Genomic DNA, 24,559 nt, shown 5'->3' with positions numbered 1-24,559 from the left:
AATTTTTAGGAAGATCAACATTCCATTTTACCATTGAGACTACTTGATGGATTCAACTACTTGTTTTTTTTTAACCAAATGAACTAAACAATGAAATGTAACATTTGATGTAAAATCTTATTTATAAAGATAATCTATCATTTCATAAACCAAACGCACCCTTGGAACAAACCTATTAATAGATTAATATATATCAATATATGTGCAAAGCTTAAAAAAATATACACAAACATGGTTAGAAGGTTGTGCATTAAAAGCCCAATTTGTTTACATCCCTAACAATGGACTAGCCATGAAGTGAGATGATCCTCCATGAAGAAGAAAAAAAGAGCTCTACCATGCTTTTTAATTATGATGATTCCAATTTTTCTTGGGAATTCATTTTGCCTCCCTTAATTAGTTTACAAATGTTTATGTCCTGTAATTAATTTACAATTGCTTCAGCAGCAGCAGCAGCCATCTGCCTAAAAAAATACCGAGAAGCAGCACAACAATGTAATGTCCACTCTATTTTAGAATGCTGTAAAATACAGATACAAAAAGGAAGCACAACAAGAGAAATTCTAAACTGCAATGTTTCAATTGGATAGGTTCTATTTTTAAGTCTCAACTATAATTTTTTTCAGAGATGTTATAATAGTATACAAGTTTCAATAACTTCAAAATAATAATAATAATAATAATGCATTTGGGATCACAAACACAAAGCTAGTATGAGTTTGAGTTGTTCTATAAAAAGCATAGCCTAGGAAAAATATTATCTATATCCTCTAACCGATGAATCAATCACAAAAAATTCCATTAGGAGTCTTGGATTGTTGTGCTGTAAGTGAAGCATGGTGAATAATCAAAAAGGAAGTAAAACCAAGGGAGGAAAGTTACCTGTAAACTTCTGGGTTAGGAATGTTAGCTATCATCACCACCACCACCATCATCTTCATCATCATTTGAGTAATTATCACTAAATTGCTCGTATATTTGATATTCCCCATCACTACCGTCTGCTGCCTGTATTGCATCAGCAGCACCAGATACGGTCGATGGAAAGCTGCCAAAAAGCTCTTGCAAGTATGTCCTAGAGTTGTTCTCCATATCTATATCTATGTAATATATAGGAAATTTCAAGCGGACAAGGAACATGAAGACGGCAACAAACCAAATAATAAACACATATAGGTTCATATTAACATGTATCTATATGCATGTGCTTGCACTCTTGTCTGTGTTAGTACATCTATGCATGTGTGAAAAGCTTAGATACTTTGAGGTTGAAACTGAAGATCTATAATAGTTTAAAATTCAAATGCTTTATTAGAAATGAAGAGTCACCTCCCACAATAAAAATATTCGTATATACTAACAAGTTAGAATATATTTCATTTCTAGCTCGTTACAAGATTTTTATGGAAGTATGGCTTAAGAGATCTGCAATCACATTTTTTCATTCTAAGAGCTACCACAAGAGAACTAATTTTAACATAAAGAGCCTAGCTTATGTCAACGCAGGCTCACTCTTATATACAAATAAAATAGCCTAATATGGTAAGTGACCATTGCAAAAAGAAGTGGCCCCGTCAGCCTGCATTGTATAAAAGAGTAAGTGGTAACGAATCTTTAAGCCTGCAGACAAGACAAACCTAAATCAACTTAATACGTAGCAAATGCCCCTAGATGTGCTTTTCCTACACATGCACGAAAGCACACTAACTGCCAAATCACTACTCTATTTAAAAGATGCAAGCTTCGCACAGACTGCCTTGATTCAAGGATACATGTATCTGGTTGCAAAGAGATTCCATCATCCTCATCATTCTCATCACCCTACAAATGAAAAAAGAAATCAATAAAGTTCCTTTTTGGTTTTTTCTTATTCTGAGAACAAAACCATGAAATAAGGAAAATATACAGTAACATCATGATCGGTTGAGTGTTAACAACAATGTTAAAACTAGGACAAATAATAAACAAGTGACTTACAAGATTAAGTGCCTCATACATATCCAATTCCTCTTCATCATCAGCATGAACTTCATCTTCCTCATTATCAGAATTTTTGGGTCTCTCTTTATGTTCATCACCTATAAGCTCCAAATGTAGTATTTGTCAACTTAAATGATTACTCTAGTGCAGCTTGTGAAACCAGTCTGATATATGAAGAATGCAATCTAGTTTTGATTGAAAGGTCATAAGAATTCACTAGGAAAATTGAAAAATGAATATAAGTAATATTGGCAAGGGAGAAAACCAGTGATAACATGGAAAACCAAACTTTGCAACAAAAAAGGAGGAATGTGGCAAATAAATAGATTCAAGAAAAAAGATGCATGAGTCAACAACATAGAGTGAATATATTAAAATCACATTCAATGACAATAATTTCAATATTGCTTTGCTAGATTAAGGATGATTGTCATCAATATTGAGTGACAGAAAAATCAAAGTAGGGCAGTTAAATGAACCACAAAATGGATAAGAATATTATTAAGGCAGGGGCAGATGCACTAAGCCCCCTAGGGGGGCAAGTCCATCCCCATTATTTTGGAAAAATGGTTAAATTTAGTTTAATGTGTTACAGAAAAAGGGGGGAAATTTTGCATACCCATTATTTTTAAGAAAAAAATATTAAAATTTTGGACCCCTATTCTTAAATTTCTGGATCAGCCACAGTATTAAGGTGATCATATTCAGTAGTCTTTTCGCAGTAAGTTGAAAATATAGCATCAACTATTTCCTATTGCAATCAATATAAAATATCAACGTAAATAGTATTTTAACTAAACTTAAAGAGTGCTTTTATGGCACTCATTACCAAAATCCAATTAAAAAAACAACCGAATAAAAGATGAGATGTCAAGAAACTTAAAGAAAGGGTTGCTTATTTGAACCTTTATTAATTTGCCGGTGCTCTTCTTGATGAGAGTTGAAGACATTCTTGTACATGCATGATCTCTTTAACTTCTCAAATTCATCAGAGTAAGATTTCAGTATGCTTTCTGCACCAGCTTCAGGATATATTGATAAGAACCTCACTGCTACACGAAGTCTCAGGCAATCAAGCATACACTCTGAGAACCATCCTGTTTTAGAATGCAAAGTTTCTACATAAAATAAGCCTTAAATATTTTCTCTAGAATTGCAAAATGAATTACAATTTGACTTTTTTTTTATAGAAGATTAGGCCTCATTAAAAACCCCCCTTCATATCCTACATGTTACATTAGTAACATGAAGGACATAGGAAGGAGGAAAAGAGAATTACAATTTGGCTTATATGCAAGAAACATGAGGATATCACTCCCAAAAAAAATTTAAAATCATCTAAGACTCACATACTGCCGTCGTATAAACATCTGTTCTATGGGAAAAGGGAAGGAAAAAATAAAATCAAAAACAAATTTGGATGACACCAGAGATAAACTAACCAACACATCTGCTCAACACTGAAGATAATAGACTCACATTGCGTGTAACTAGTTTTGGCAGCTTTCTTATCTCTTGTTGAATGTAATCATTATCCAGTTCAAATAGTTGAAATAATGTATGGCATTTGTAAGGAAATACTTGGAAAGAACATAAATCTTCCCACTTATGCTTCAAGCTGTGTCATAAAAGAAGATATTAGAAAAATAATCTTCAAACAAACCATTAAAACTCAGCACAAGCATTTGAACGGAAAGGAATATCAAGCAACTGATGTCAATTGGTGTTGTTAAGGTGCATCTAAGCACTACGACACAGCCATGGAAGAGGATAGCGCTTCACACTGTCCCAGGCAAGTCGGTTTTAAAGAGGGGAGCACCCTTGACAACACTGATGTAAATGCTAAGTATTAAATTCAATGAACATAAACCTTCCTTTTATTACAGTATATTGTGCTATAAATTATGTACATAAAATTCTCTAATTCTAGACCTAAAAGGATTCTATAAAAACCAAACTATCGGATATTCAGATCTTGTATATTCAAAAACACGAGTATCAACTTACTTATTAGCTGCATTAGCTTCTGCATAGCTCCGCAATGGTTCAGGTACACGAAATTCAGTTCTCTGATATCTGATAAAAGAAAATACAGAAGCACCCTGAAATTGACTTAATGGAAGCCATGAAGCATAAGATATAACAAAGGAGACTCCTGTAAGAAGAACTCTTACATGCGAGAGTCAGAATCTTTGCGAGGATCATATCCTTTTTTGATCCAGAATCTTTGAAATGGTCCATTTGAAAAGTAGTAAGCAAACCCAAGTAGAAGCCTGAAAGGAGAGACAGATAAGATCAACTGACGTCAACTGTTCCAGGGAAAACTTTTTAATAAATAGGAGCACAAGGTTTCAGACAAGACCTTTTAAGGACCAAATGGCTAAATTTTAGACCTTTCTCAAGCAAGCGCTCAGTTATAGATTCCTTGGGCTATATAGGCCGTTCATCAAACAGCTTAGATACAGTCATCTGCCACTCCCACTGCTCTGAGCCTTGGGTTATAAGTTCCTCCCAGTTCACAGTCTTAGGAACCTGTGCGAACGCTAAGTCCAACAGGAAGATGGTGAATAAATCTGTTCATTGTTCATGTTTGAGTCTCTCCTTTAAGTTAAATTTTTCCATCTATATTTGCAAAATATATATATATATATATATATGCATGTATTAATAGAGAACAAAAATTTTCTTACTGAATCATCATAAAAGATTTTCTTCAATAAAAAAACTAAAGGTTAGATCCAAGGAAAGACGCAGGATTTTATATTAGGAGGGCGAATTTATAAAATTTTAGGGTATGATAAACTTCTAAAATTTGGGGGGTGAAATCAGAAAAATATATAAGAATTTGAAATTTGGGGGGGACTGGTCCATCCCTGGTTAGATCCAAAAGAATTTAAATCTAATATGATATAGAGAGAGACATTATAAGCATATTCTGACATTAGTTATTGGAAAAAAATATATAAAATCCAGCGGAAATATAAAATGCAGTCAGCAGGATATCTTTAATGTTGAAATCAATTGCAAGGCCTGGCTCTAGGTTAACCTGCATGAAAGGAAATAAAATTAGCAGTTCAAACATCTCTCCTTGCTAAAATAAGATGTTGTTGAAAAGAAAGCAGATATTAACTGCAGCCAAGCATGCACATGTTGTTTTAATGACACAGACAATGCAAAGCTTAACAAGTAGCATTATTAAAAAGAAAGGAAAGAGTATTGAAGTCCACCACAAACATAGATCAGCAACAGAGCTTCATTTGTTCCATATTCTTGCTCAGTGTTATCATAACATGAGAAAAGCAAGCTGTCATGAACTTTTGACTGGGTAGATGCAAGTCATAGTGTGAAAAAACTAAAACTAAAAATTAAAAAGACAATTGTATCTCATATGTTCTTGATCAAACCACCTAGTGAGACTAATGTGTTCATAAAAACTATACAACAAAAGATAACCTGCCTTTTCTACTAATCATTTTCATACCAGTAGTAGTTACTACAAATGTGCTAACACCTAGATAAACCCCTCATAGATATATTATTAAAGACTTAAATCATAGCTCATAGGCATGTATATGGTTGATCATGTATATGTGCATTTGTTTGTTGTAGAGGCTAGAAGACATGTTAATGTTTACTGTGGTTCAGTGCATATGTATGCAGAAAGAAAATAGTTTAGTCAATAGCTCCGCACTAAACTGTACAACTCCCTCTTGTTTCTTTTTTGAACTTAAGATGGTTGATGGTCTTAACCTGAAATAGAAAGTATTTCCAAAGTTAGTCCAAAGAGCAAAGCATGTCAAACCAACATTTCCAAGTAATCTAGAATTAGATAACATAAATCAAACACGATGTTTCAAAGACAAGTTCTGCTCATAACTATGCCTCCATTCTTTTGAGATTTCTTAAAAGAAATAGAACCAAGTTCACCATTAACTTCTTAATTACAACCTGCACATGGATTGATAAGTCAAACACCGCAAACAACATTTAACTTTCATATAAACATTAACATAATAAAATTCTACATCTTTTGAAAAACTTAATCTTCCAGAAATAAATATATGTGGTTATTAGAAATACAAATTAGAATTGTTCATTTTAACCCTTTTACAAAAATAAGAGATTATGGATCAGTACATTTAACAATGACCCTCACCATATTAATAGTAAAAATGCTTTAGGTTACTCTCACGCCTTTCCAGAACTAAGAATATGAACTTCAACTAAGAATCTTCAGTCAAAACAGAAATGGCAAAAATAAGTATAAGATAAAAGAGAAACAAAATGCCAGAGATTTCTTACACAACATTCTCTGCAATATCTTTGGGTGAAAAGAGCGGGGGCAATATCATCATCACATCCTCCTGATCCACATCCATGAACCCACCTTTTTCTGCCAAACCATTAACAGAACTTAATTTAATTTGCATTACATGTTGAAGCTTTAACCAGAAAGAACTCACCAAGGGATGGCTCCTCTGCTTCCTCCCAATTTCTCATTCTTTTCCTGGCAACATCGGCATGAACAGGGAGAACATGCTGATAATCAGCCATTCCTTCACCAAAAACGTAAAATTCAAACTTCAAAGCAAACACTAATCACCTTTGCTCCATTTCTAAAACAATAATAACCCTTACTTTGTTCTTAAAACAAACAGAAAATGAATTCTAACCATCAAAATTATACGCTTCCGAGACACGTGAAACGATATCAGCTCAAAGCTCCGTTCCTTCTTCTTCTTCTGGTCTCTGCACTTCATCTTGAGGAGGCTGTTCCGGATTTCCCGAATCAGTTACTCCTGCTGTTGAACATTCTTGTAATTTACCAGAAGCTTCGGTAGTTTGTTCATTAGAACACTTCTTTATCGATATTCTAAGCAGCAAACTGTTACAGGGACGAATGTCGCCAAATGCGGGATACGAGAAAGGATCTTCGGGACGAAAATGGAGCTCCAATCTGTTTGCCAGCAAGGTACGAGCCTGTTAAGAGGGAACAAAAATATAATTCACAAGTTCCTCCAAGAGTCTGGATGGCGCGAGCCGTCGTCTTAGGATATCCCGGATAGTGAACGGCAAAACGCCTCACTGTTTGGCAACGTGCCCGAGACTCTACCCTCTTTAATCACTCTCATTGCACCTCACTTGCAGATTGGGAATTTAGGTCTTCGGTTCAACCTTAAATCAGGTAATTTCTTTCGGATTAGGGATTGAAACCCCAACTTTGGGTTCAACAAAAATTTATGATCACTGTATTTTAGCATTTGAGTTTCACTGAATTTAATATAACATCCAAATAATAACAACTCAAAATTATGAATTTTGATTACCTATATTATAGCTTTAAATTGGCCAAAATAAAATGGTAAAGTTTCATATTAGCGCCCCATAATAAATTAACATTTAATTTAAGTCCTTTATATCCCTTTATAAAATATTTTTTTATATTTTTATCCCTTTTAAAATTAATGATTTCAATTAATCATTTATTTATTTTAGATTTAGAATATTTATGTATTTTGTGTTGTTCGATATTGTTTTTAATGCATTCTTGATAGTATAGTTTTTATGTTTAAATTATTATAACATTTATCTTTATATATTAATAATTATTATACATAAATTTTAGCTTATATGTATTGTACTTGTAATATTTTGACTTGGTATTTTTTCGGGTCAATTCTATAATATCTGCATCATTCAAGATCAAAATGAATGAAATAAGAATAATAGATTAAAATATTTAAAAATTTGTACAATTCATATTAAAAACATGTATTTGTATAATTCAAACGACATCGACGCATGTGTATAATTTTTTTCTTCAATCATTTAATGAGTGTATGTTTGGAAGAATATATTTAGACACCTAAGAAAAAAACTCGTATAAATGATATGAGATTTGAGAATCTCATTATCAAATTTGTTAATTTTGAGTTGTCAAAGATAGGTCTTGAACTTCATCAAACTCATTAAAATATGAAAGTTAAAGACAATTTTAAATAATGAGATCCCGTATATACATGTATAATCAAGTTCAAGATCGGGATTTGACATCTTAAAATCAACAAATTTGGCATGAGATCCCTAAATCTCATAATGTTTATATATAAATGTTTTAGGGTCTATCAGTCATCGATGATGGCGACCAATAGTGACTGATCACGATAATCGATGATGACTAATGACAATGATGAGTGGCAGTCAATGACGAAAATTTTGATTGAATTTAGAGGGTTAAATTAATATTTTATCTAAACTTTAAAGGTTAATTTAGTATTTTATATAAGATCAAACTAATATTTTATCTAAAATTTAGAGTCAAGTTAAAAGTATAACCTTTTTACTAATATCTCCAATAACCAAAATACAACGGATCGAAAGTAAAAGAGATCAAAATGTAAAATTTTCAAAATGATTATCAAAATAAGTTAAATAAAAGGGATCGTAAGTGGAGTTTACTCATTTTGTTTTTTTATAATAAATCCATTTTTAAAGAAGAAAAAACGTGCCCATATTTTCTCCAGTTTAATTTTCCGTTTATGCGGAGCACAATATTTTATTTTCTTTTCCCCAGATTTCCTTCAAACCAAAAGGAAAGTTTGAGATTTTCAAATCCAATAGAAAACAGGTTAATAGAGATGAATTTGAAAGAAGCATTATGGAGCAAGACAATAGATTCAAACGAACCTCCGTCTCCACCGTCGTCATCGCCGAGAGACCCAGAATCAGAAGCAGCAGGGGCTGCTGCAACGAGTGCCGTTGAAGAACTAGTTAACTCTCTTAAAAAGAAACGAATCTACAGAGAAGTCACCCTCGCTCTCCGCACCGGCCTCCGTGACGCCCGCGCCGAGTTCTCTTTCCTCCGAGTCCGTGGCCTCCGCTTCCTCCTCAAATCCCTTCGATCTATAGCTCAATCTGACTCCTCCATCGGTCTCTTTTCACAAACTCAGTCCATCCCCGAGCTCCAAGGTTCACGATTTCAAATATTTCCCCCTAAAGAATCCGTTGTTTTTTTTTTCTTTTTTCTTAACTTTTATTTGTGAATATGACTCTGTTGATGGCAGTGGTTCCGGTGTTGTTTGAGCACTCTTTGAAAGAAACAGTGGATGAAAAGGTCGGAAGCTTGGATCACACATTCAGCGTGGAACCAATGAAGGTTAAAAGTCCTTCCACGGATTTAGAAGTTGCTCTTGCGCTTAGAGTCTTGGAAGGTTGCTGTCTACTTCAACCTGAAAGCACTCATTTGGCCCATCAACATAAAGCCATCCCGGTAATTCTATATTTACTTCTAAGAAACTGTATGGTATACCAGAATTTGGATTTACAATTGTACTTTCTATAAAATGATTTCTTGCTTGAATGACTGACAAATCTCTTGTTCATGAGAAATGTGAATTGGGATTGAAAAGTGAACATTAATATCATTCTAGTATCTAGTATTGAGCATGTCAAATTATGTTATTTTATTTATTTTGATAGATGTCAAATTATGTTAAAACATACGAGAAGGGTCTCGTTTCGCATCTGCAATTTGCCTACATTTAACCGCTTATTTTTTAGGAATATAAATATCAACAGGCAGCATTTCCTCGCCTGTTGCTGATGATAATATGCTCATGAATAAAAAATTCTCTAAACATTTATTAAATAACTAATTCTGCTCATTATATTTGTTTTTCATTATTTTGGTGTGGTTTGTAATAGGTAATGAATAATTTTACCAATTATTTTTGAATTGATACAATTTGTTTCTGGATTATTGTAGTTATAATTTAGAATTAATACATGCAACCATAAATTTGATCTTTTGGAAAAAAGAGACATGCTATGTTTAAATTTTAGCTTTTACTTGAAGAACAAAAGCAAGTTAAACTGTAAAATTTAAATTTGTATCCCTAAATAAACAACATTACTCTTTTGAAATAAACTAAACTCGACTTAGAGGTTGTTACGCATGATTTGAAGAAAGAAAACATGGAATTAGAATCTTCTATGCTTAATAATACTCTTTTTTCTTTTTCTCTTTTTATTAAAGCTTAACAATACTCTTGAAATGTAAGATAGTGGATTTTTATTGTTTATATATATACATATAATGTGAAAGAGGGAGGAATTGAACCAACACCATAGTCGTGTGGAGTATTAATGATGTGGTATAGGGAGAAAAGAACAGTGAACCAAAAGAAATAAGGCTGAAAAACCAGTTCGAAAGAAGTTGGAACTCAAGAAAACATAGGGTTATAAAACCTCTTGTTTTTCTGTTAGTTCAAAGATAGTAATAATAACAATTAATTTTGGCTGTAAAGCCTACAACTTATTTATATAGGCTTTCTTTTTTGCAAGCAAAGTTACTCGACTTTCTTGCAAATGAAGTTTTATTTTTATCTCTAGTCTTAAACCTCAAGAAAACTAATAACATTAGCTGTCCAAAACAAACTGAAATAATAAAATAAAATATTATAAATTAAGCTCCTGCGCCATTGGGTCGATTGGAGGAGCTGTTTTTTTTTCATGCCCTTAATCAAACGGGGTGAAATTAATGTTGAACTATTTTGATGGGAAGATGCACATGGAAGAGCAAGATTATGATATGTTAGAACCGATCTAGGGTGGATATCCCGAGGAAAGTGAAGTCGGTGCGCATCATGAAAAGAGTTTTCTTTAAAACCAAAATTAGATTCATCAGTAAGACTACCTTCCAGTATTTTCAAACTGGCTGTGGGCACCTTTTGCCTTCAGAATCTCCATCTGGGCTCTCACTTGTTCCAATCAAAACCAAGCATGAACTACACGCCTCAGTTCTTCAACCGCTCATCATAGTGCATCCAAATCTGTTTCTTGATAATGATTTCTAATGCATCCAATCATGGCTTAACAGCAAACTACTTTAAACCTTAGGATCTAATTAGGCTTTGATTGCCAAAATTGATGTAGTATAGGGAGAAAATAGCAATGAACAAAAAGAACTAAGGCTGAAAAACATGTTCGAAAAAGGTTGGAACCCAAGAATACTTGGGGTTATAAATATCTTCTAGATTTTCTATTAATTCAAAGAAAGTAATGATAACAATTAATTTTGCCTGTAAAGCCTACAACTTATTTATATAGGCCTTCTTTCTTACAAGCAAAGTTATTAGACTTTCTTGCAAATAAAGTTTTATTCTTAACCCTAGATTTAACCTTCAAGAAAATTAATAAAGTAAATATTTAAAAATAAAACTCAAATAATAAAATAAAATATTAAACATTAAGCTCCTGAATCAATTAATTCTTAGATACCATGATATATCTTTTCATTTTTGTTGGAATTTGAGTTTTTTCTTTTATATCAAACCATAAATCACTCATCACGATGGATTTTTTTCTTTATAATTAATTAAATAAGTCTATATAATTAGACAATTTAAATTTTAAACAATTTAGTAAATGATTGATTTCAATAAACACCAAAAACAAGACCATTATAGTTTCAGCATTAACTTTCTAAATATTAATTGACCATTATTTTTTGAGATCAACTTGACCATATTTATATGTCAATTATTTAAATGTTAACCTAGTCTTTCCAAATAGATTATTTAAATTATTAAGTTAACAAACTTTTAGTTACTAATATGATCAAATCAAATTATTTTACATATTTTAATTCCACATTGTTTGTGCCAAAGGGTAAATATTGACATCATACAGTTATAAAATTAGCTATAAAATTGGAAAAAAAAAGGAAACAGACAATTGAAGTATGATATGAAGAGTAAACTATTTTGTCAAAAGTGCTAGGTTTAGAAAGTTGTGGTACTTAAAAAAGGGAAGAGTTAGAAGAGGGTCGAGTATTAAAAACGTCCACTACATAAAAAATCTGGTTAAAACATCAAGTTATCATATGTGCTGGTGATGAACCTTTTCTCCTTCCTCTTACCTGAGAAGATTGAATAAAGAGAAAATAATCTCAGTGACCGAAAATGTCTTATAATATACGATTTTAACCAAATTTTTTTTAGATTTGCCAAAATGACCAACAAATTCGCAACGCAAATTCAATTTCGCAACGCGAAAGTCGAAATTCGCAACGCGATACTCCAAAATCGCAATGCATTTGTTTCTTAAGAATTTTCTTTAAAAGATAGTATTTTCGCTGACGTGTCAAAGACACGCATTATCATTACCACGACCGCGACGGGACGGGACGGACGGCGACGGCGGTGCGCGAGAGTCCCCCTTGTTCTCTTTCACTCAACAAGGAAGTTGGAAATCCAAGCCTTAAATACTCATTCCCAATAGTGTTTCCAATACTATGTGGGATTGAGTATTACCAACACTTGTTTCCAATGCTAAGTTGAAACATTTAACATTTGGAAGTTGGAACACATTTAATCAAGTGAACATTCTTTCGGTGGCCAAGATAATTAAGTGATATTTGTAATCGAGTTGGGAAAACTTGGTTTGTTTTGCAATATTTAAGTGATATTTGTTTTTAACATAAGATCATATTCCATTATTACGTGCCAGGATGTACACAACACATTGGGGTTAATCAAATGTCTTTTGTGTTGGCTACATGGTATGATAGCGACATCGTCGGAGGAACACGACGAAGTGCTTACTCTTGCTTCACATCATCTCTTTTATCTTCTCTTAACCCAACTTTCGTCAAGTACATTGCCTTCTCAAGCATTAATTAAATGTGTTCCAACTTAATTATCTTGGCCACCGAAAGGATGTTCACTTGGTTAAATGTGTTCTAACTTCCAAATGTTAAATGTTAAATGTTTCAACTTAGCATTGGAAACAAGTGTTGGTAATACTCAATCCCACATAGTATTGGAAACACTATTGGGAATGGGTATTTAAGGCTTGGATTTTCCACTTCCTTGTTGAGTGAAAGATAACAAGGGGGACTCTCGTGCACCGCCGCCGCCCGTCCCGTCGTGGTCGTGGTCGTGGTAATACGTGTCTTCGACACGTCCGCGCGAATACTATCTTTTTAGAGAAAATTCTTAAGAAACAAATGCATTGTGATTTTGGAGTATCGCGTTGCGAATTTCGACTATCGCGTTGCGAATTTGGAACCTAGGTTGCGAAACTTGAATTCGCGTTGCGAATTTGTTGGTCATTTGGCAAATCCAAAAAAATTGGTTAAAATCGTATATTATAAGGCATTTTCGGTCACTGAAGTTATTTTCTTTTGAATAAAATATGCAAATTCACTGTTTTGTAAACACGTATGAGGACAAAATGTTTCAAGAATGGTGCAAGTCTTCAGTTTCAGTTATATAGAATACCATGTAATCTGAACTTTGAGTGCTTGATATGGTACAGGTTTTGATGAATGTCTTGTCAACTCGAGGAGTTCTTGAGCAAGGTGCATGTCTGGATGCTTTAATCTCAATAATGTTGGATTCCTCAGCCAATCAAATGGTATTTTATCCTTTTTGGGCTATGGAATGTGTTGCATATCTAAATTCACTAATGCTTTAGTTTATACTTATGGTCCATTAGTTTCGTTTCAATTTTGGCTGCCAATTTTTATTAACAGCTCTCAGTATTATAATGCTAATGCTACTGTATCACAGACCTATTCCTGCATCATCATGATCGGATAAACTTGATATGTGTTTTAGCTTGGACAATTAAACTTCTTTCGTGACATTCATAAAGCTTTTCCCTCTTAATCCTTAAAAATGTTAGGTTGTCAAGGATTGGTAGCCCCGTCAGTATTAGTAAATAATAGCAAAGGTGTTGTTCTGCAGCCTTTTCCTTTTGACTAGGAGAAAGAAAAAAAATAGTCCAACTTTACTTGGGGCCCCCTTACAAGGACAGGGATTGGTTACGTCCAACCATTCAACTAAATTAACAGTATATGCTTGTAGGAAGCTAATGATTAATATTTCATCAAAATGGTCTCCTGTTAGCTAGCCAAAAGCCTCTTGATATAGATTCTTTGATTTGGACCAGTCTCTCCACCATTTACATCTTATATGTCTTCCCAGGAACTTAGTTTCGTTGAATCATAGTTTGCCACTAAAACAGAAAAATTTAATGAGGATTGGAAACACTCAAGTAAGAGCCGTGAAAATGCATCTTCTTTGATGTTTAGCTGAAGTTTTATTCTAAGCTTTGTAACCAAAGTAAGGCTTATGGTTGATGATATCTTTCATATGTTCATTCATTCCTTGCACATCTGCTTGACGTTTCTGCTATTGCTTCCCAGGATTTTGAAGCATGTAATGGCATCGAGGAAGTTGCAGAGCTCATACTAGACAAGCAAGTGGACGAAAATCTCAGGTACTAACTGGGATTATTTTTTGAATTGTGGTTGGGATATTAATTCAAGTCTTGTTCTCTCGAACCCATTAATCGGTCTCAGTGGTAAAAGGGTGTTGATCTCCCTAGAGGTCTCAGGTTCGAGCAGTTGCGTCTGTAGTGTATGTTTGCATTCATTATTGTCAATTGACTAAGAAAAGTCTGAACAAATACTATCTTGTGATCACCCACAGTAATCAAAAAAGAAAAAAGTCCCTGTTCTCTTTTTCAGATGCTCCGGTTTAAAAAACCTGTTTGTTTTTCTATTATATCACATGTGGTAAACCAGTGAAAATAAATTAGGAATAGTTTCTTGCTTGTTCCTGTAGATGATCTCCGGATGCTTTTTTCTCTTCTTAATGCTAAGCAATGTCTCACTAATTCAGTTTAAAACAAATATCATTCTGCTGATCAGATTGAGATGTGGAGAGTTCTTGCTTCTACTCATTGGGCATTTAAATGGAAGGGAAGGGTCTCCCATGGCAACCATTCATGAAGAGGTAAGACGACTTTTAGGTGAAAAATCTGCTTCGTTGATATGGGCTGCAAGTCAGTTCGGCTCAACCCTTGATCCAGACCAGAGACTAACAGCTCTTCACATCCAGGCTCGTCGGGTTCTAGAATCCCTAGATTTGTACTGAGTTTTAATTTCTGTTGCTTCTCTCTATATTGCTTGTAGTTTCATGGAAAATCATTGTTGATTTTAGAAGAATGCAAAGATGTTACTGTATCGGACCAGCACTCTGGTGGTTGTTAGCGACTGCTAGGTAAGTTAGGGGAGAATATTGCAGAAATTCTGATCCTATGATTCATTCTATACTTGTACAAAAGAACGATACAAAGCAGAAAGAATCATATGCATTTACCAATCAATTATTTTCGTGTTATGGTTTAGTTTGTCTACACTAGAATACATCAGACATCATTCATGTCTTATGTTCTGTTATGAGACATGCAAGGCATACATGAATATCGTCACTTCTGTCATAGTTCCGACTATGTTCGGGAATTTTACACATTATACGAATTCTGATTTTTTTTTTCTTGTTAGGTCACGCGTGCGCACTCAGGAACACGAATAAGATAGCAACCAAAGTAGGGCACGACTTATTAAATCAACCATACATGTATGGTGCTTTATGGTGGGTTTGACATTATAGTACTGCATATCCGGCTCAACATGAACACATTAAAGAAGATCATTACCAACATAAACATTAGAGACAAGCTGATATTTTAATTAAATTTCCATGTAAGTTGTGTCTTTCTTATTTCCATGTTACCGAGACCGCTACGAATTTTAATACAACAGGAATAAATATTATTGCACACTAAAAGAAATATAGTCGTATGTTATAAATTGTATATTCGTTTGAGATTTTGAGATCAAATATTTCATGGAAATAATACAATTCAAATGAACTTTTAATCCCAAAATTTGGCGTTAATCTGCACGCTAAGATATGATAAAATATGATCCCATAATCGTTTGAATTGTATAGTAATTTAAGATTTTGAGATCAGATGTTATCATATTAACGTCCAACTCATACGACATTCAATTTTTTAACAAAAAATGACAAGTTTGAAACATATGAATAATCGGATAATCGTTTTATAACTTTTAATTGCACACTAAAAGAAATATAGTCGTATGTTATGAATTGTATAGTCGTTTGAGATTTTGGTATCAAATATTTCATGGAATAATACAATTCAAATGAATTTTTAATCCCAAAATTTGATGTTAACCTGCACACTAAGATATGACAAAATCTGATCCCATAATCGTTTGAATTGTCTAGTCATTTGAGATTTTAAGATAAGATGTTATCATATACGATTAATAGGTTAACGTTCAGCTCATACGATCTTCAATTTTTAACAAAAAATGATAAGTTTGAAACATATGAATAATCATTTTTTTATAACTTTTAATAGTTGAGGGACTCAATAAAGCAACCGATAGATAATTTTATAACTTTTAATAGCTGAGAGACTCAATAAAATAATATCATATAATTTAGGGACCATTTTGTACTTTACCCAGAAAAATAATAAATTAACTATTAAGAGCAAAAATTTTTAGTCTATTGTCAATCTATTTTAAAAGTTGAATAAGAAGTATACAAAATTTACCATTGTGTAGTTTCAATGCAATTACATCTTTTAAATTTGACACGGCCTGCAATGCATGCTGGCGTTCCCTTGGCGTTTCTCCTATTTGTCGTCGTTTTATCTTCTTTGCTCGTCCGTACAACTCGAACAAAGTATATAATTATTAAGCTTAATAAAAAAATTAAATTATACGTCTTTTCCTGTGTAGGTACTTAAATTTTTTTCAGTCAACTTATTCATTTAATATTATAAATATTATTATTTTAAGTGTATTGATTATAACGATTATTAAAAATCTATTAAATGATATATATTACGTTTCTATTTTTTTGAATTTTTTTTAATTTTTTTTTAAAATTACAAGAAAAACACCAAATTTCTTTAAAATTAAAAAAAAAACTCTCAAAAACCTAAATCCTTAATTTCAAACCATATTTCCAGCCATCATTGGCCATTTCTAGTCATCTTCGACCATTGCCTCTGTTGTCGAAAACCCATTGACCAGCTATCACCTTTATTATCATCCCAAGCCCTTAAATATATAAACTCCTAAATTCCTAACCTTAAGTTTAATGGGTGAAGGATTTAAGTTTATTCATACGTGAGGGAGCGGACGAGGGGAGAAGGAGACGAGGGGAAAGAGAGCGTGGGAGGGGGGAGTGAGTGTAAGCGAATTTGCATTCACTACAGCAGGAGAGGGAGAGGTGCAGTAGGGAGAGATAGGGGACGGCACGACGAGAGGGAGGGGAGGGCATCTTTTTTTTAAAAAAAAAACATAATACTTTTATTTTTAAAAATTAAAATTTTAAAAATCTAAATATGACATGTATCATTTAATGGATTTTTTTAACACTTGTTATGATCGAGATATTTAAAATATAACTTTTATAACGTTAGATATTTATATTGACTGAAAAAGTTTTATGCACCTAAATTATGAAAAATATATATATAGTTTAAGCATTTTTTACAGGCCCGGCCTAATATATGTGTCAGATAGACATTAGTTCAGGACAACATGTTTGAGGGGCATCAGTTTTCTAGTGCTTATAGTATGTATGTATATATATATATTTGTCTCAAAAAAATAGCCCAAAACACCTGATCGGTCGATGAAAAGCTTAAGGTAGGCAACGAAGATCCAAAAAAATTAATTCTCCCTTGGAAGTGTAGATACTAGACGGTGTTTAATCAATTTTCCCTTCGAAAATTATACGGACAAGTATAGGGGCATAAAATTATTATCTCGCCCAGGCATTAAAACTCATTGGACCGGCCCTGATTTTTTATATTAAATCTAATTATTAATTTAAATTTATGTTTATATTAATAATATTTAAATCAAAAAATCTAAATTACGTTATCATACTTTAAAAATAATATATATTATTAATATATTTTTATAAATTTAAAATTTTAAGATGATAAAACACCCCCTCAATAAACTAACTCCACCAATGAACCACTTGGCTTAAATTTTAATAAAAGAATAGTTGAGAGATTTATTAATTGACTGAGTGGTTAAAGATGTTTAAGTTGTCTCACTTTATGTGAGTTCGAATTTTGATATTTATCTTAAAAATATAATATTATCTACTTAATAAAAAACAATTATGGAACTAAAGATAGACTACAAGGGTTCTAATTCTCACTAAATTTCTTTCTATTAGTTATTTAATTTATTGATTGTGCTCTCTCTATAGTTTTATTTACGTCCACACACACACATATATATATATATAATTATGTTATATATATATATATATATATATATACACAAAAAATATTTTTAAATATGTTACTTATCGTTGAATTGATTCATGCCCTCATCGTAAAGAGATCGAGAGTGAACACTGGCCAACCCACTCATATGTTGAACCATCACAGCAAACCACATGGAAATGTTTGGTTTTATAGGATCCTCGTAGTGCAATAGCAAGACTTGAACCAAAAGTTCCCCAACACAAGTTGACTCGATTTCGAAGTTACTGAAAATGACAATGTGATATGTGTAATATTATCAAAAATAATAAATTTGTATGTGGCACGTCAATAATTAGATATATGAAGATATGTCACGTCAATAATATTGATTGATTAACAACCGTTAATCAAATAATGATTTATATCCGATATATATATTTTGATAAAAAAATTAAAATACTAAAATAAAATATTTCAAAAAAATTAAAGAACAAAATGATTATTTATACGAACATTAAAAGTAATTTTGTGATTATGCATATTTTAAAGTACAATGCCCCCAAACGCATTGACCTTTGCCCTGTACAACATAGACAATTAAGTGAACCGAAAGTCCCTTATTGAGAAACAATAGTTTGGTCAAGAAACTGTAGTGCTAAACAACTAAAAATGGCGCAATCGAGAAGCCGTCCGGTCAGAGAAGACAATTTAGGGTGGCAATACATTAATCCTTAGCCTAAAGATACGTAAAAAATCATTTTCTCTATACACAATATTGGCGGTCCCAACAAGCTTTTATATTTAAGGTAAAGCACGGAAATAATCTCTTAATTGTATAACGTTATTTTGTTGAGTTTTATGATTATTAAAAGTTATAAAATGATCTTTTGATTATAGGATACTATTTTGTTGAGTCATTCGACTATTAAAAGTTATAAAATAGTCACATGACTATTCATATATTCCAAACTTGTCATTTTTCGTTTAAAATTAAAAAAATATCTAAGTTTGACGTTAATATATTGATTGTAATATGATAAAATCATATTTTAATTATGTCTAGGGATGGACTTAGAGGGGACGAGTGGGAGTGGGAGTCCCCACTAAAAATTTTAAATTCTTATATATTTTAGATATTTTCTTTTTATTTTCTATTGAAAATATGTTTCCACTCCCTAAAATTTTATAAGTTCTACCCTACTTAAATTTTATAAGTTATACCCTACTTAAAGTTTACAAGTTCACCCCTCCTAACATAAAATCCTTCGTCCATCTCTGATGATGTCCACTGACACTATTATTGCTTTTAAGCACTGAATCGACGATATAAAGTAAATGGAGAGTTGATCCATAAAATACATATCAAATAGATCTGAGATCATATTTTATCATATCTCAATCAACATATTTACGTTCAACTCAGACGGTCGTCAATTTGTTAACGAAAAAAGACGAGTTCATAACATATGATTAATCGAGTGACCATTTTATAATTTTTAATAGTTAAATGACTCAACAAATTAACGTCATAAAATCGATAAATCATTTATAACTTTTAATAATTGGGGGACTCTATAAAATATTACCTAATAATTGAGGGATTATTTGTTTACTTTACACATATCTTTATATTGCAAAAAAAAGGGTGGATGTAGGAAAGGCCAATCTCGTATTTTGTCATTTGGAATGAGGACATTCGGCCAGTAATTGTGTGCCACTGCTTCCATCCGAAGACGTTGACATTAACACATTTTGACCACTTCTTACCACTTTACAACAAATTACAATCGGTGCATATCTGTTTCCCAAAATCTCTCTCTAGATAAAAATTAACTATCCTATCTAAATAATTAAGGATTTTTTTTTTTTGAAGTTTTAAGCTTAAGCATTATATATGTATATATGTGTAAAAGCATAAACATTCAATATTAAATAATTATTTTTTTTTTTGATTAATTTGAGATAAATATAATATAATATGTATTTAAAAATAATTTTCGATCATTTTACATTAAATATTCATATCACTAAATTCATAATACTCGAACCCAAAATCTCAAATAATAATAATAATTTCTTTATTACAAATATCGTTTAGTTGGTGCCAACAAATCTTTTATTAAATTCCTAATGTGATTGAAAATTCGGGTTACCGAAGATTTTATATAGGGAAAAAAACCAAATCATTAAATTTCGAATCTTAGTTAGCAAAGTTTTTCATTCTTTTTTAATGTTTCTGGACCTGCTGGATTGTGTCCCTCAGAAGGCCGGTCGGAACACGACATTTACAAGATTACAAAAAGGTGGGTAAAGTCAAGGGATGATCATTTTACTCATATTTAGTGGTTCTGACTCTATTTAATTTAAATACGCTGAATTTTTATTTCGAACATTTTTATTTGAGTTAGATTAATTTTTTTAAGATATTATCGAGTTGAATTTGAGTTTGAATTTAAAATAAAAAATTATTTTAAAATAATTACAATAATAACCTTTTTATTTTATTATTTTTAATTAAATTATTATTTTATTTAATAAAAATTAATTATATATATATATAAGTTGAGTCGGAACATGTTAGATCAATTGTAAAATTAAAAATATTAGATCGAGTTTCGCATCAGATAAATACCTTCTTAAATCTAAATTAAATTGGATGCAAGTAAAACATTTTAACTTTTAAGTGAAATTCAGATAGATCGAAAATTTTAACCGATCAACGTTTGTCCTCCCTTAAGTCTTGGGTTGGTGATGAAATGCTTGTTAAGTTGAAAGCCGTCCCAAAATCCACTATAAAACCCGGACACTCCCCCTTGTGCAACGCCCCCCTCCAACTCTCTCTCTCTCTCTCTCCCTCTTGCTTGGTGCATTTCATTAATACAAAAGACATGTGTCAGCTTACATCCTCTCATCACTCTTGCAAATGTAATTCAAACATTTGTGCTCCATTGATCCCCACGTCAAAACAAGAAGAAGAAGGCTACTCAACAATACAGGAACCTAGTTTTGTTCCTCTTGTAGTCAAGGAAGCCATGTCCATAGCTAAGATAGCTCTTCCCATGATACTAACAGGGCTCATGTTGTACTCCCGCTCTTTGATTTCCATGCTCTTCCTCGGCCGCCTCGGCGAGCTTCCTTTGGCCGGTGGTTCACTAGCCATTGGCTTTGCTAACATCACCGGTTACTCTATTCTTTCTGGTCTTTCCATGGGGATGGAATCCATTTGTGGACAAGCCTTTGGTGCTAGAAAATATACCCTTCTTGGAATCACGCTGCAAAGGACAGTGCTTTTGCTTTTGCTTTCTTCGTTACCCATTTCTCTTCTGTGGATGAACATGAAGAGAATACTCATGGTTTGTGGGCAGGATGAAACGATCGCCATTGTGGCGCAATCGTATCTTGTTTACTCGGTTCCTGATCTCTTAGCTCAGTCTCTTTTGCATCCATTGAGAATCTATCTCAGAGCTCAATCCATAACTCTTCCTTTGACATTTTGCGCCTTTGCATCCATTCTTCTTCACGTACCAATCAATTTCCTTCTAGTATCACACCTTAAATTAGGTATCAAGGGAGTTGCTCTCAGTGGGGTTTGGACTAACTTCAATCTTGTTTGCTCACTGATCATCTATATCATCTACTTTCAAGTCCATAAAAAGACATGGGGAGGGTTCTCAGTGGAGTCCTTTAAAGAATGGAAATCTTTACTGAATTTGGCTATTCCAAGCTGCATTTCAGTCTGCCTTGAATGGTGGTGGTATGAGATCATGATTCTTCTATGCGGATTGTTGTTCAACCCCAGAGCTACTGTTGCTTCAATGGGAATTCTCATTCAAACTACAGCACTAATCTACATATTCCCATCTTCTCTGAGCTTCAGCGTCTCGACGAGAGTCGGAAACGAACTCGGTGCAGACCAACCAAAGAAGGCCAAGCTCGCCGCCTTTATTGGACTTACCTGTGGCTTCATTTTAGGCTTTTCAGCACTTGTTTTTGCGGTCATGGTTAGGAACGTATGGGGTATTATGTTCACAAATGATGAAGAGATCATAGCACTGACGTCTCTTGTTTTGCCGATAATCGGATTATGCGAGCTTGGAAACTGCCCGCAAACTACAGGGTGTGGGGTGCTAAGGGGCACAGCCAGGCCGAAAGAAGGAGCAAACATAAATCTGGCTTGCTTTTACCTCGTTGGTATGCCGGTGGCTGTATGGCTAGCTTTCTTCGCAGGGTTTGATTTCAAGGGATTGTGGCTGGGAATGTTGGCTGCACAAGGGTCGTGTATGGTGACCATGATGGTGGTTTTGGTTCGGACAGATTGGGATTTTGAGGCTAATAGAGCTAAGCAGCTCACCGGAGCTACAACAATGGCTGCTGATGAAGCTGACAGCAAACAAGTTGAGCACGAGAAGCCATACAAAGCAGAATTCAAGGAAGATTCTTTTTCTTTATTAGACCATTCAGATCATTATTGCATCGTTTAGTCATTTATTTATTCCATTCCTTATTCAGTTTTGTCTAACCTGTTACGTGTATTGCTTGAGGCAAACTTGTCTTCTAGATTTTATGTTTTTGTTGTTTTTTTGGGTATTAAAAATACAAAGATAAATGGAAGTGTTGTATTGGAATTAATTCTACTTCAGTTTTAAGTATAAAAACCGTGATTTAAGCCGTTCTCAAATTGGATTTGTAAAGTTAATATCTATTTAAAACTTTTCTTAATCAATTGAGACAATGTGTATATACAATTTACATATATAGTTGCTCGAATTCAAGACTTACAAAGAGAACAACATTCTTTTTTATTACTAAGATCACTTGATAAATTTGATAAATTTATATACGTTTAATATTTTATAGATTTAGCATTTAGCATTAAATTGTACGTACATACCTGTTTATATTCTACTTTTGTGTTGACCATGGACTAAGGCGACAATTGGTCATTCCATGCGACAAAGACTGGAAATTAAGCTTCCGAGTGGATACCCAAAACTTAACAGCACATAGTCGTCGACTCCACTCAAATTAGGCTCTCACATAAAGGAATGAATGTGCTTAATTAACTTAAGTCCTTTGAATGCATTTCAAAAGAAGACAAATGGGAAATCTTGAGTGAGTTTGACAGGTACCAAGGCATGAACATTGGCATTGACATATAAAAATCTCACACACAGTAGACATTTAACGTGGTTCATATTGTTTATTTTCACGGATAAAAATAATAATAACCCATTATAAATTTAAAAATCATAAAGAATATAAATATATTTATATCAAAATCTGATGTATCTCAAATCAACTCCCTACAAAACTATCTCAACTTAAACTATAAAAAAATTGACAAAGAATTTTGCATGGAATTATTAATCGAACCCATATAAAAAAAACAATGATATGTGTCTCATTAAAAAAATATCTATTTACTTAAATAGAGGAAAAAGAGTGTAACGTGTCGAAGCCACTGAAAATATCGGCCCATACAAAGGAGGTGCCAACCTCAACATAACCTGCAATAACCCAACGACGAAAACAACACGCAGGGAACCACCCAACAACAAACCAAACCACCAATGGTAAAAAAAAATCTTGCCTTTCATTCAACCCATTCGGAGCGTATACATTCATAATAACCACACTGAGCCCCGACTGCACTAAGGTTCCTTCAATTGCCAAGAATAGCCTATTAGAACTGATCTTAGAAGGTTTAAAACAATTTAGATCCCGTAATGAAATCAAACCCCTGACGCTCCTTGAGATGGCGCACACGCATAACCACCCAGCTTCAAGCCTTGCAACCTTTTTATCACCCTTAAATTTGCTTCAAGTAGCTTCGTTTCTTGAAGAAAGACCGGACTTGGATTATTCAGCCCTTCCTAAGCCCCTGACTTTCCAAGAGAAAGCTATACAACCCATTTAAAAATAAACAATACACACTCGAAACAGCACAGAACGATCACACCTGATATTTCATTGTACCTCCTCCTCCAAGGATGCCGCTAGTTTCTCGCCTACGACGGACGGTGGTGCACTGAAGACGATACCCAACTTCTCGCCGACTCCCAGCGTAGCTGCTACCTCTGAAGCAGAATCCTTTTGCGACTTCTCACCCGATTCCTTAGGGTCATTGACTGGTGCGGTCTTCTCAATTTTACGACTCCCTTTCCTGCTCAATTTTTTGGTTTTCTTCTTCTTTCCACTTCGATCCCTTCTTACTCCCGGGCTGCTCGAAATATCCTGATTGTTGTCTTGATCAACAACAAAGACAGGGCTTAACAGGTCAAATCCAATCCGCTCACATTTTCCACCTCATTAATCGGTACATCCATAAGTCTTGACCCGTTTGATATTGATGGATCCAAGCCCACTGTATCCCCAAGCCCATTTTCGGATACTATCGGGACCTCTACAAGTCCAGGATTGTTTGACCACGATTCTTCCATGGGAATACACCTGA

The 24,559-nt window shown here is 33.4% G+C and overlaps 2 protein-coding genes and 1 pseudogene across 2 annotated transcripts; 2 read left to right on the top strand and 1 right to left on the bottom strand.

Annotated features, from left to right (window-relative positions):
- Positions 1-756: 756 nt before the first annotated feature.
- On the bottom strand, positions 757-7,236 carry LOC120117343 (annotated as a pseudogene).
- A 1,287-nt stretch (positions 7,237-8,523) lies between these two features.
- On the top strand, positions 8,524-15,222 carry LOC120117342. The gene is made up of 5 exons (XM_039137631.1): positions 8,524-8,949; positions 9,045-9,250; positions 13,300-13,398; positions 14,192-14,265; positions 14,699-15,222. The coding sequence occupies exons 1-5, from the start codon at positions 8,619-8,621 to the stop codon at positions 14,922-14,924; spliced, it is 936 nt and encodes a 311-aa protein (XP_038993562.1). The 5' UTR covers positions 8,524-8,618; the 3' UTR covers positions 14,925-15,222.
- A 5,771-nt stretch (positions 15,223-20,993) lies between these two features.
- On the top strand, positions 20,994-22,624 carry LOC120117193 (protein DETOXIFICATION 49-like). The gene has a single exon (XM_039137496.1). It carries the CDS (start codon positions 20,994-20,996, stop codon positions 22,584-22,586), a length of 1,593 nt encoding a protein of 530 aa, XP_038993427.1. The 3' UTR covers positions 22,587-22,624.
- The last annotated feature ends 1,935 nt before the right edge of the window (positions 22,625-24,559 follow it).

Source organism: Hibiscus syriacus, unplaced genomic scaffold (assembly GCF_006381635.1).
Source record: "Hibiscus syriacus cultivar Baekdansim isolate YM2019G1 unplaced genomic scaffold, ASM638163v2 tig00110319_pilon, whole genome shotgun sequence".
NCBI lineage: Eukaryota > Viridiplantae > Streptophyta > Magnoliopsida > Malvales > Malvaceae > Hibiscus > Hibiscus syriacus.
Note: the sequence above shows the minus strand (reverse complement) of the source record. Positions and strands in the feature narration are given on the sequence as shown.